This window comes from Pelodiscus sinensis, chromosome 11 (genome assembly GCF_049634645.1).
Source record: "Pelodiscus sinensis isolate JC-2024 chromosome 11, ASM4963464v1, whole genome shotgun sequence".
Classification (NCBI taxonomy): Eukaryota; Metazoa; Chordata; order Testudines; family Trionychidae; genus Pelodiscus; species Pelodiscus sinensis.
Genome location: NC_134721.1, coordinates 38,885,039 through 38,899,208, shown reverse-complemented (window position 1 = coordinate 38,899,208; position 14,170 = coordinate 38,885,039). Strand labels below are relative to the sequence as shown.

The following is a 14,170-nucleotide window of genomic DNA, read 5'->3' as shown; positions in this document are numbered from 1 at the left end:
CTATCACAATTTGTGTGAACTTTGCTACCTTGTCAGGTACTAAAAGCAAAATGTGAAGATAGACTCAAAGGGTCAGGTACCATAATTTGATTAAATATCAGTGGTCTTTATAAGTACTTGGAATTTTATGACCAACGGGTCAGTAATAGGATTAATGTATGATATACTCATGGTAGAAGTTGTAAAACACTAATGAACAGAAAATTATACAAAAGAACAAGATTCTTTCTTAAGTTCCAATTTCAGATACAAAATTATGTGTCTTAAGTGTGACATTCTTCTTTAATTTTACAAAGTAGACAGAATAACCACAGGCTTTCTAGAAGACTCAAAGCATTTTTAGTGTAATTTAAAATCTCGATATGGTGCTTTCCTCTTCAGAAGGATTTTCTACAAACCTACAGGAATTTCAAGAGGTGTAAATAATGATCTCTTGTTTTCAACAGAGTTGAATGTGGAGTACTAAAGTCTACAGTGGTGCTTAAAAGTTTGTATCACTTCATGCCAATATGTATAACAAGGGTAAAAGTTCTGAGGCAACTTTATATTTAATTAAATTATGAGGAAAGCATCTGTAGTTCCGCATCATTGGAATTTACTGGCAGAATTCCAGAACCACAGGTCATTAATCTAACTTGTTCAAAACTTATTCACATACAATGAAGATGTAGGAAAACCAGAAAAGAAGAACTACTCAAACTCAAATTGATGTTTGGTCCACTGAAGAAATAAAATTTGTAGTAGTCTGTTGGCTACAAATAAATTGAAACTAACTTCTTAACACAATCATGAATCTGTTATGCATCCTTTTGAGCCAATTTCTGGTAATATCATAACTTACACAAGCATCCTTCGGTGCCCTGTATTCTGACAGTGGCTAATGTCAGATACTTCAGAGAAGGCTAGTCTGATTTGTAGTTAGAGCTGCAGAGAATCTTTACCCAAAAGGCCAAATAGACTGCAGCTGTAATATGGGAGTGGTATCTGCATCAAAGAATAATATACATGTCTCTGTTTTGTTTCTACATTGTCACAAACTGATGCAGCACATTAATCCTTTATAAGGACTTCCAGATAAAAAAAACTGTGTGTATGCTATAATCCACCTCCTATCCCTTTTCCCTATTTTTCCAAGTATTTTTTCTTACTTGCTATTTTGCTTATATATTTTCCTTTTGGTAAATTTATACAGGAACTTAATGTACGTCAGGTGACATTGTCTGTTGATAAAGATAAGTATGGAATCCGTCTAAGAGCAGAACCAGATCACATGGTGCTTGGAAAGCGTCTGAAAGGTGCCTTCAAAGCTGTTATGATTGCCATTAAGGAGCTGAGGAGCGAACAGCTGGAGCAATTCCAAAAGACAGGTACATAGTGGACTGTATGCATTGATCAGTAGTTGATTGTCATGAAGTGGACCTTGGAAAAAGGAGCCAAAGGATATGAGAGCTCTCAGGCTCATGCCATTGCTTTTACTTTAAATACATAATACAGGTTGAACCTCTCTAGTCCCAATGATTTTAGTTAGCCTGATGTCCACTTTTCAAGGGTGTGGCTAAGTTTCCCATAATTCCATAGAGTTTGTTTACAGCCACCAGTCCTAGCTCTCAGGGTTCTGTGCTGTTACTTAGCTCTATTTTACCCCTAAATGTCCTTTAACAGCCTACTAAGCAGTGGAAGTGTTGATGATGCTGCTAAACAATATTGATCTCTTGTGGTCTGGAAAATTCTCTCTAGAGAGAACTGGTCCGGTCCTGAGGGTACCAGACTAGAGAAGTTCAACCAGTAGTTGGTTTTTGTAAAAAATAAACACAAATATATTGCATTTAAATGCAAGAGAATATAAGACCCACTCCCAGTTAACATTCCAGGCAAACTACCGTAATTAACTCTCCAAATGAATAAAAAGAAGCTGTGCATTGATACCTGGAACCTACTTGTCTACAGTAGAAATAAATGGCTTTACATGCATAATTTACATACTGCTTCTATGTACTATGGTGAAAAGTATTGTGTAGAACAAAGTAGACAGATTCTTGTATGGAATACAAGAACTGGATTGTTCTGTGACTCTTAGAATCATAGAACCACAGAGCTGGAAGAGACCTCAGAAGGTCATCAAGTCCAGCCCCCTGCTCTAGGCAGGACCAATCCCAACTAAATCAACCCAGCCAGGGCTTTGTCAAGCCAAAACTTAAACACCTCTAGAGATGGAAACTCCACTACTTCCCTAGGTAACCCATTCCAGTGATTCACCACTCTCCTAGTGAAATAGTTTTTCCTTATATCTAAACTGGACCTCTCCCACCACAACTTGAGACGATTGCTCCTTGTTCTGCCATCTGTCACTACTGAGAACAGCCTTTCTCCATCCTCTTTGGAACCTCCCTTCAGGAAGTTGAAGGCTGCTATCAAATCCACCCTCATTCTTCGCTTCTGCAGACTAAACAGACCCAACTCCCTCAGCCTCTCCTCATAAGTCATATGCTCCATCCCTCTAATCATTTTAGTTGCCCTCCGCTGGACCCTCTCCAATGCGTCCACATCCTTTTTGTATTGGGGAGCCCAAAACTGGACACAGTACTCCAGATGTGGCCTCACCAGAGCCGAATAAAGGGGAATAATGACATCTCTGGATCTGCTGGCATTGCTCCTCCTAATGCAAACTAATATGACATTAGCCTTCTTGACTACAAGGGCACACTGTTGACTCATATCCAGCTTCTCATCCACTGTAACCCCCAAGTCCTTTTCTGCAGAACTACTACTTAAGTGGTTGGTCCCCAGCCTGTAACAATGCTTGGGATTCTTCCATCCCACATGCAGGACTCTGCACTTCTCCTTGTTGAACCTCATCAGATTTCTTGTGGCCCAATCCTCGAATTTGTCTAAGTCACTATGGACCCTATATCTGCCCTCAAGCGTATCTACCTCTCCCCCCAGCTTAGTGTCATCCACAAACTTCCTGAGGGTGCAATCCATCCCCTCATTCAGGTCATTAATAAAGATATTGAACAAAACCGGTCCTAGAACCGAACCTCGGGACACTCCACTAGAAACCAAACACCATCCTGACATCGAGCCATTGATCATCACCCGCTGGGCCCAGCCTTCTAGCCATCTTTCTATCCATCTTACCGTCCATTTATCCAATCCACATTCCCTTAACTTGCGGGCAAGAATATTGTGGGAGACGGTATCAAAAGTCTTGCTAAAGTCCAGGTATATATCATCCACTGACTTTCCCATGTCCACAGAGCCATAGAAGCTATGAGCTTCTACCTCATCATAGAAGCTAATCAGATTGGTCAGGCACGACTTGCCCTTCATGAATCCATGCTGACTATTCCTAATCACTTTCCTGTCTTCCAAGTGCCTCAAAATGGATTCCTTAAGGATCCCTTCCATGATTTTTCCAGGCACAGAGGTAAGACTGACCGGCCTATAGTTCCCTGGATCGTCCTTCTTCACTTTTTTTAAGATGGGCACTACATTTGCCTTTTTCCAATCATCCGGGGTTTCTCCCAATCTCCATAACTTTTCAAAGATAATGGCCAAAGGCTCTGCAGTGACATTTGCCAACTCCCTCAGTTCCCTCAGATGCATTAAATCCGGGCCATGGATTTGTGCATGTTTAGCTTTTCTAAATTGTTCCTAACCTGTTCTTTACCCACCAAGGGCTGTCGATCTTCATCCCATCTTGCGTCACATAGTGCATTAGTCCGGGAGCCCACCTTGTCCGTGAATACAGAGGCAAAGAAAGCATTGAATACTTCAGCTTTCCCCACATCATCTGTCACTAGGTTACCTCCTTCATCCAGTAGGGGCCGCACACCCTCTCTGATCACCTTCTTCTTCTTAACATGCCTGTAGAAACCTTTCTTGGTATCCTTCACATCCTTAGCCAGTCGCAATTCCATTTGTGCTTTCGCCTTCCAGTTAACCCCCGGCATTCTATACATTTAAATGCTATACATTTCAACCCCTCTCTGGTCATTTGTCCAAGTTTCCACTTTTTGTGCTTAAGTTCACCAAGGATTTCCCCTGTAAGCCAATCCGGTCTCCTACCACGTTTGCCCCTCTTGCTATGCGTCGGGCTGGTGTCTTTCTGTGCCTTCAATAAGGCTTCTTTAAAATACTGCCAGCTGTCCTGGACTCCTTTCCCCTTCATGTTAGCATCCCAGGGGATTCTGCCCATCAGGTCTCTCAGGGAGTCAAAATCTGCTTTTTTTGAAGTCCAAGGTGTGTATTTTACTATTCTCTTTTCTTCCTTTGGTCAGGATCCTGAAATCTACCATCTCATGATCCCTGCTTCCCAGGTTGTCACCCACCTCTACTTCCCCTATTAGTTACTCCCTGTTTGTGAGCAAAAGGTCAAGCTGCGCATGGCCTCTGGTCGGATCCTTCAGCACTTGTGCCAAGAAGTTCTCCCCAACATTCTCCAAAAACTTCCTGGATTGCCTGTGTACTGCCATATTGGTTTCCCAACAGATGTCATGGTGATTAAAGTCCCCCCACAAGAACCAGGGCCTACGATCCGGAAGCTTCTCTTAGTTGTCCGAAGAAAGCTTCATCTACCTCATCCACCTGATTCGGTGGCCTTTAGCAGACACCAACCACAACATCACTGCTGTTGTTTGCTCCTTTAAACTTAGACTCTCAACATAGACTCTCAACAGGTTTTTCTCCCTCTTTATACTGGAGTTCAGAGCAATCATAGTGCTCTCTTACATATAGTGCAACTCCTCCTCCTTTTCTCCCCTGCCTGTTCTTCCTGAACAGTCTATATCCTTCCATGACAGCACTCCAGTCATGCAAGTCATCCCACCAAATCTCGGTTATCCCAATTAAATCATATTTCTTGGACTGGGCCAGGGCCTCCAGTTCTTCTTGTTTGTTTCCCAGGCTTCTCGCATTAGTGTACAAACACCTCAGATAACCAGTAGATCACCCTGTCTTCTACATTCGAATCAGGGGTCCTCCTTTCTTGCTCGTTCCTCTCTGCATTTCTTCCCGGTATCCGACTTTCCCTCTCCCCTCAGGGTTTTGGTCACCATCCCCCGACGAACCTAGTTTAAAGCCCTCCTCACTAGGTTTGCAAGCCTGCCCGCGAAGATGCTCCTTCCTCTCTTCGTTAGGTGGATCCCATCTCTTCCTAACAATCCTTGTGCCCGTAACAGAGTCCCGTGGTCGAAGAAACCAAAGCCCTCTCTGCGACACCACCTGCGCAACCACGCATTTATGTCCTCAATTCGACGATCCCTGCCTAGTCTTTTCCCATCAACAGGGAGGATGGACGAGAACACCACTTGTACTCCAAGTTCTTGGATCCTTCTTCCCAGCGCTACGTAATCCGCAGTAACTCGCTCAAGGTCATTCTTGGCCGTATCGTTAGTTCCCACATGGAGAAGCAGGAAGGGGTAGCGATCCGAAGGTTTGATCAGCTTGGTAAGCCTCTCAGTCACATCCTGAATGCGAGCTCCCGGTAAGCAGAACCTCTCTCGAGATTCCAGGTCCGGACGGCAGAGGGATGGCTCAGTCCCTCTTAGGAGGGAGTCCCCGACCACCACCACCCATTGTTTTCTTTTGGTGGTGGTGGCCGTGGAACTCCCATCCCTAGGACTACGCATCCCATGCCTTCCAATAGATCGTGTTCCCTTCCGATTTCTTCTCTGTGAGGTCCCTTCCAAAGCATTCAGCACTGCAGAGTCTGTGGAGAGAGCCTGAAAGGGATTACTTACCTCTATAGCATTGGGAGATTCCTGTGGTGTCCTTTTTCCCCTTCTAGAAGTTACATGCTGCCAGTTCTCTTCCTGGTCCCGTACTGCTCTCTCTGGCTCTTCCGCCTGCTGTGCTTGAAGGACTTAAACGCTGCCTTCTATCGAGGAAGTCTTCATCCTCTCTGATCGAGCGTAGGGTCGACACTTGGGCCTCCAGTCCTCTAATTTTTTCTTCCAAAATGGTGACCAGCTTGCACTTCGTGCAGATGAAATCTGTTCTTTCTTCCGGGAGGAAGACAAACATGGCACACTCCGTGCAGGTAACAACAGCAGACCCATCACCATCCATCACTGTTGTCCTGGAGAAGGGATTTAAAAAGAAAGAAAGACAAGAGAACCTCATGCCCGTCCCACTCCCCTTCCCAACTCCCTCTCTAAACTCCCTGCTAGCACTCACCTGTTCGCAAGCTCCTTGGTCGCTTTCCCACTGCCTTATAAAGCCCTGGAGTGCCTGAAAGTCCCTCCCCCTACCAAGGCTCAGCCAATCAGCAGAGGATTCTAGAATTCAAACTTTAATTAGAAGCCAACAGTTTCTACCTGCCAATCACAGCACACACTCCATGAAGGGGATCGGGAAGGAAAAGGGGAAGTGAAAAAAAATTAAATTCATATATGAGATAAGCATCTAGCTGAATTTTTTTTTATATCTGTTTAATAATTTCAGTTGGGATGGATGTTTCCAAACATTATTACTGTCTTGCATGTTACCTTTTTCAGCTTTAAAAACAGCTTTTTATTCCAAATTGTCTGCACCAGTGCTGATGCTTGAGCTTGAATTCTACTGCTTGTCATGACTTTACTTTGGAAAGTCTAAATTTGTAGTAGTTTGTGTTACTGAGAATTATTTAGCAATGTTGAATAGCAGTGCTGGATTCCAAATAACTCAGGGTTCCTATTGGTTTAAATAGTAATAATCACAATTATCTGCATTGAGATATGGATTCTGTCTTCCTTTTGAAAGAAATGTCACCATGTGATATTTCATGTATTTGAAGTTTGATATTAATGTATACTTAGTTCAGGAGTTAATTGCAGGATGTTTACTAGCATGAGAAAGAGGCTTTGTTCTTGAATAAGTTAGTGTAAATAATTCTTATTAATTATGTAGGTACCATTATTGTGGAAGGGCATGAATTACATGAGGAAGATCTCCGTCTCATGTACACCTTTGAACAGGTCATGGGAGGAACTGCCCAGTATGAAGCACATTCTGATGCGCAGGTATTAATTGTAGGAATTATTTCTCTGCTTTAAGCAAAGTGTTTTCCTAGAAAGTAAGCATTCAAATATTTAAGTGAAGTAATTGTGGAACATGGTTGCATTAGCCTTTCGCTTCAAGATTCTTGTGTACGAAATATGATTTGAACCTAATTAGAGTGGTGTCATCTTAACATATTTCTTACTGAACCCTCATATATGTCAGTGGAAATGCCTGTATTCAGGGCAGTATAATGGGTAGCTCATTCTCCTCCATCAGTATTGACTGTGCATTTTTAACAGGAAAGGCTGATCATTGCCACTAAAGAAGCTATGACTTTGAATGCGTACAGGGAACTGATTTGTTGAAATGAATACACATGATTAAGTCTGTGAATACACATGATTATGTCTTGTCACCATAACCACCTTTAAGTGAACAGCTATATAAAAATGTAACTGCATACTAATGCAATAATTGCTGTATTTTACTAATGGTTCTGCTGTACATTCTTTCAGGTTTTAGTTCTCCTAGATGTCACCCCAGATCAGTCAATGGTTGATGAAGGAGTTGCTCGCGAAGTAATTAATCGCATCCAGAAACTTCGCAAGAAGGTTAGTAAGTGATGGAATGTGATATTTTTTTAAAAAATTGGTTTTATATAATATACAGAGGAAATTCAAGTTTCCAAATTGATTTAAAATGCTGCCCTATATAATTTAATCTTGCATGGTTACTGTAGAAATGTTTTGCAGCCTACTGGTCAAGATATAAATGGAAATGAGTGATTTTGGTCACTTACTGGTCTCACAGCTGCTGGTCGTCCAACTAAATCCCATATTGCTTGCACACCTACATCATTTATAGGGGAGACAATCTTCTAGAATTGAAACACAAACACCTTATGTCAGATCTTCTGATTTCTTTCCCCAGCCAACTACAGTAAAACTCCATTAGTCCGGCATCCAGTGCTCCGACACTCCTGATAGTCCGATACCATCAGGAACCCAGAAGTGCTCGGGGCAGCCGGACAATTGGAGCTGCTCTGCTCTGCGCCTGGTTTCCCCGATTCAGCCGCTGCTGAAACTGACCAGCAGCTGAATCGGGAAAGCTGGGGGCAGAGCAGCTGGGGTGCTGCTGGGTTGGTCTGTCCCAGGCACCCCGGCCGCTCTGTCCCAGGCACCCCCAAGAGCAGCTGGGGTGCTGCCGGGTTGGTCCCACAGCACCGAGGGGCAGCGCTACGGGACCAACCCAGCAGCACCCCAGCTGCTCTGCCCCAAGCACCCCTATTCAGCCGCTGCTGAAACTGACCAGTAGCTGAATCGGAAAAGCTGGGGGCAGAGCAGCTGGGGTGCTGCCGGATTGGTCCTGCAGTGCCGAGGAGCGGCGCTACGGGACCAACCCAGCAGCACCACAGCTGCTCTGCCCCAAGCACCCCTATTCAGCTGCTGCTGAAACTGACCAGCAGCGGCTGAATCGGGGGTGCCTGGGGCAGAGCTGGACTATCGGAAGGGGGGGAGCTATGAGGGGTCTGGTGTGGCATCCACCCCACCCCACCCCAGACCCCTCATAGCTCCCCCTTCTGATAGTCTTAATCCAGCACCCCCGAGTCCTACAGTTGCCAGATTATTGGAAGTTTACTGTAATATCAATTCAGTTTTATCTTGGCTGAGCTTCATCCATGCTTCAGTTTCTGCTAGACAGTGAGGCCGTGTCCAGACTCAGGGGTTTTTTCGGGAAAAGTAGCCTTTTCCCGAAAAAACTTCCCCTGTGTCCAGACTCAAGCCGCGTTCTTTCGAAATTATTTCGAAAGAACGCGGCTTTTCTTTCAATGGCGGTAAACCTCAATTTACGAGGAAGAACGCCTTCTTTCGAAAGTTCCTCTTTCGAAAGAAGGCGTTCTTCAATGTAAAGAGGCCGTCTTCGAAAGAGAGCATCCAGACTCGCTGGGTGCTCTCTTTCGAAAAAGCGGATTTCTCTTTCGAAAGAAGCCTGCAGTCTAGACATAGCCTGAGTGTGAGATCTGTGCCCAAGTGTGGGTGAGTTAGACTGCATCAGCTAGGTGACTGACAGAGAGATGAGCTAGCTGAAGGCCTCATATTTGAAGATAGCACAACTCCTATGTTGTCATTTACACAAGCAAATTATGTGGTTTTACCAAAATGTGTGAGGGAATGTCTGGCAACATTGTGTTGACAGGAATATTTTACGCATTTATTTCTCTTTTTCTAGTTGTGTTAAAACAGTTTGATCCTGTGCCCTGGGGTAGATGCACTGTTTGCACTCAACGGAAACTTCACTTTACACCATTTACATTAGGGGTATGCATCAGTAGGATTACCCTAGTTCAGATTTTCTTAATGTGGACAGTCCCTTTAGTACTGTGTAGCCCTGTGCAAGAAAATAGAATAGCTTCCAAACCCACAAGTAAAAGCCATTGGCTATCGGGAGTGTACTGCATTCTCCAGTTTTGTTGTTGAACTTTGTAGCATAACAAAGTTTTTCCAGTTGCTTAAATATTGTTTCCACTGCCATTGTGGCTAGATTGTAACATGACTGCCATTTGGAGTCTTGCCCAAGTGTAAGATTGAGATTGTTTGTTCATGGGTAGGTTCTGGGAAATCAATCTGTATATGTTTAAAGTTAATTCTTGAGATCATCTGTAAAGACTGATATCATTGATGGTACATAATAAAAATAGGAAAGAATACTGGCAAGAAAATTACCTTTTAACCAAAGTTAAATTTACAGTCATACTGTAGGGTCATAAATTCTTTCCGTCTGATCACTAAACCCTGTATCTTTCTTTGATCTCTATTCATTATGATCACTGCTGAAAAACATCTTACCATTCACATTGCTTCATTTCTGTTCCTTTTGTTAGTCTAATTTTTTTTCGTAATGATGTATTTGGAAACATCCTAAACCTTCAAAATACACATTGCAGTGCAATATAGCAAGAGTGTAACTGTTTAGAGGCTTAGAGTTTCGGTCTTACTAAAACCAACAAATAGTCTGGTTGTACTTTAAAGACTAACAGCACATGTAGATGGTGGTATGAGCTTTCGTGGGCATAGCGCACTTCTTCAGATGGAATTGTTACTCATAATTAATGCGAGGTCTTGGTTTAAACACTGATCTGCATCCAACACTGTGTGTGCAGGTTACTGCCGTATCGTTAAAGATATCTGTATGTAAATTTCAGTGCTTGATTATAACAGCTGCAGAAACACTCAGAGTTTAATTTGTTAGTCTCAGACCAAAGCCTTAACATGTTGTTTTAATCCTATCTGAATTATTTAGCATCGTGGGAAAACTGAATTTCTATAAACTAGTCAGTATGATTCAGAAACATAGTATGTTTATTTGTGTTCATTCAGTTTACTGGAAGGATACTATCTGCTACTATCAAAACAATAGCCTTGTTCTCAGTTTTTCCTGAAAACTTTCAATTATTAACATATTAACAGAAATATAGCTTTCTCTAAAATCCAGTACTTTTAAAAATTATAACTTGCATGTTTCTTACATAAGTTTGTATATGTACAGGTAAACTTGCTAATACTGAGCTTCCGGATTTTCTTTCAGCGCAATCTAGTTCCTACGGATGAGATTACTGTATATTACAAATCACATCCTGAAGGTGACTACTTGGATTCTGTTATTAAGGAGCACACAGATTTCATTTTTGCAACAATAAAGGCTACTCTGAAGCCATACCCTGTGCCTACCTCAAGAGAAGTGCTCATTCAAGAGAAAACCCAAGTAAGAATGATATATTAACTATATGCTGGAAAGACTTTTTCGTTCAGATTAAATCAAATGAAACCCTGGACTACAGATGATGGTCTATGTGTTAACATTGAACATTCATTTTATTATATAGCTGTAACCTTTTCAGATCTGTAGATTGATATTTCAGACCTAAAATGGCAATGGGTTCTGCTTGGGTGTTCAGTATCTTTGAAAATCAGGGGCATAGCTACAATGCAGTAAAATACTGTTACAACACTAAGTCAATTGATTCAGGCTTGCAGGCCTTGGACTGTGAGGCAGCTAAATTGCAGTGCAGCATTTAAAGCTCAGGCTCCAGAACTATGAATGAAATCCTGGTAAAACTGATTTCTTCAGGCCTTACAGAAGATCTTATGCAGGGGTGGGCAATAATTTTTGACCAGTGGCCACTTCAGACATTTTTGAAGTGGTCCAAAAGGGGCGGGAACTCAGGTGGAAGGGGCGGGGCTAGGATACTTCTGTGCTTTCCTGACCACAGACCCTAATTCGTCTGGGGATGGGGAAGTGCATGAATTCTTTGCCTCCTGCCCCGAGAGAACCACCAGACTTTGCACGCTCTCCACCCCCAGATCAATCAGGGCAGGGGGAGCACATGAAGTCTGCCTCCTCTCCCCCTGCAAGGGAGCACTATGCTTAGAGTCCTCCATCAGCTGAGCAGCAGCTGGCAATTGACTTTAAGTGTCAAGCCCCTTGCTGTGCAGGAGGAAAGATTTTGTGTGCTCTCCCCACCCCCAGGCCAGTCAGCGCTTGGGGGTGAGGGGAGTGCATGAAGTCTCCTCCCACCCTGTCCCCATCCTGCAAGGAGCGTGCGGCACTTCTAAGCTCTGTGCACTCCTTGCAAGGCAGGGGCAGGGCGGGAGGAACATTTATGTGCTTCTCCTCACCCCCAGGCCCTGATTGGCCTGAGACAGGGAGGATCACAAAGTCTCTTGCTCCCTGCCCTCCGGCGTGCAGGTCTTAGTCAGCTGTCAGGATGGTTGAGGCAGCTGCTGCAGCGGCTCCCAAAGTGCGGGGCCCAGGGTGACCATGCCAAACCATCCTATAGATAGGATGGCTGTGCACGCACCTTCCCTGGGTCACAGGAACATGCCAGCATCAGCACAGAGCTAGCAGCTGGAAGCCACTCTAGCTCTGTTGCACTACCTGTGCAGGAGAGCACGTGGGCTAGCAGGCAGGACTAGGAGAATACTCAAGAGTCCCCAGAACCCTGCCAGAATGGAGTGCCTGCTGGCCCATTAGGAGGATTTGACTGGCACTAGCCCTAAGGTGAACTGAGCTTGAGACCCTTGCATTAGACAAATTGCCACCTTTCACAAGCTGAGTTCAGCAATATTTTGTATAGTGTAGTTTGGTATACAAAATATACCCCTAATTTACACCTACAGATATTTTTGTGCATCTAGCAGTTAAGTGGATATTAGCAAATAGTTTCAAGTTCATCTTGGACCTGATTTTATGCATAGACTTTCTTTCATTAAGTGTTTTTCATGTCAACACTGTTACAGGATAAGATTCTATAACTGCTTTAAAGAACACGGTACGTGTAGATCCCCAAAGAACCTTGCAGATCACTTGGGAGCTAACAGGATGTTTATTATCAGATTTATGAACAGTTCAGTGCAATTTGTTGTTAATGCAACAGTTTTTTGTATGATCTTGCACAGACTCAATACAAAATCAAGCTTAGACTTTTTTTTGTAAAGTATTTTTTAACTAACCTCATCCTTTCTCTGATCTTAATACTTTTTCTGATCTTTATGAAGGCCTTCAACCTCACAGTTTTCCAGAAATGGCAAAATTTAGTACCTTTATTGTGGAAAATACAGTAGGAGAAAAAAGTACATGATTCAGTGTATTGATTCTCTAATTGCTAATAGGAGAGAGCGGTTCTCAAGAACTCCTTCTGCTTTCATGACTGACAGCCTCTAGACTCATAATGGACAAGAAGCCTCCCAGATGAATTTTGTCCCCTTCCTTGGGCCTTGAATCATCTAATCCAAATGTCCCTCCTCAAAACACATGCCTGTGCTTTTTTTAATCAGAAGGGCAGTTGAGTTAGGTTCTCATACCTCATATGGTAGAGCTCAGCTCTTTGAAAAGACGAGACACCATGTAAATGGTAGTTCCATGTTTGTCTCTTTGCAGATTGTATTTTAGTTTCCAAATAAAAGGATTTCTCCAGAGCATCCTGCACTAGCATTACTTTGAACACAGCTTGCATGAAGAATTGAAAGTTCCCCCCAGTATTCCATTTTGTTTTTTTGGCTCTGTCGCAATCTTCTTGTATGATGTAGGACAATAAATTTTAATTTCTCTCTCTCTGTTCATCATCTGCAAAATGAAATTACTATTCTTTCCATTTCCCACAGGGATGATGCGAGTGAATTAATGTTTCTGGGGTAATCAGATACCTCTGAGTTCCATGGAGAAAAATTGGCTTGTAACTAAAACCTTAGTTCTTTTTGAATGTGTGTATTAAAATACTGTTGACTTGCATGATTCCATACTCGTTCTCAACTAATATAATGAAGTACATAATCTCGTGGTTATTTCTATACTTGCTGTAGGATATCAGTTATGTTTTTTTCAGTTATTGTCCTACGTGTGACTGAATAGATTTCATACTGGGAGAGGAGGGTTCAAAAATAAAACCTGGGAATTGTGAAAATAATGTGCTTCCAGTAACCCATAAAGTTCTGTATACTCCAAAGAACATAACCCTGTCTGCTTTTATTCCTTGTTGGTTTCTTCATATTTTTAATGTGGAAGAATCCTAAGCCAAATAGGTATAGTGAAAACACAATGCTTCAACCATGTGAAGGATCCCTTTCCAGAAAATGCTGGCTTTTTTGCTGTCAAGAGGGGAATGTGCTGCATCATTGCTAGGCATAACATTTAGGGCTCATCTAGACTACGCTACAGTGTCGAAAGAGGATATGCAAATTCCACAGAAATGGAGGGGAATGATCTCTGAGGATGGGGCTGGCAGCCAATGCACTCCCGGGAAGCTCTCTGCTGCCCTATGCTGCTGCCTCTGTATCAGAGGCAGCCCTGGGGGTGGCAGATGGGAGCCGGTCCGTGAGGGAGACAGTTTGAAAACCAGCTCTTTGCACAGATCAGCTTCCTCCTGCCACTCTGAGCTGCTGCCTCCGATACCAAGGTGGCAGTGTGGGGCAGTAGCCGCCTTGGTCCACAGGGGACCCAGGCCTGCTGCAGACAGAGGCTGCTCTACTTTGTGGGATGTCAGAGCAGCCCCTGTCTATAGGAGGCCCAAGCTCCCGCCTCCCCTCACCCCGCTGCTGCCTCTGATATAGAGGCAGCGGTGTGGGTTGGGTGGAGGCAGCTCCATGAAGCCAGTGCTCCCGCTTCCTCCCATCTCCTCCCCGGCCTCTATGGG

General features: G+C 43.4%; 1 protein-coding gene across 4 annotated transcripts in view; it reads left to right on the top strand.

Annotated features, from left to right (window-relative positions):
- IARS1 (isoleucyl-tRNA synthetase 1) overlaps positions 1-14,170 on the top strand; it is a 215,518-nt gene that overhangs the window by 176,397 nt on the left and 24,951 nt on the right. For all 4 annotated transcript variants that reach the window (XM_075939705.1, XM_075939706.1, XM_075939707.1 and 1 more), the window contains 4 exons: positions 1,193-1,367; positions 6,889-7,001; positions 7,497-7,592; positions 10,567-10,743. In XM_075939705.1, the coding sequence (XP_075795820.1) occupies positions 1,193-1,367; positions 6,889-7,001; positions 7,497-7,592; positions 10,567-10,743 (561 nt within the window). The remainder of the gene's footprint in view (positions 1-1,192; positions 1,368-6,888; positions 7,002-7,496; positions 7,593-10,566; positions 10,744-14,170) is intronic.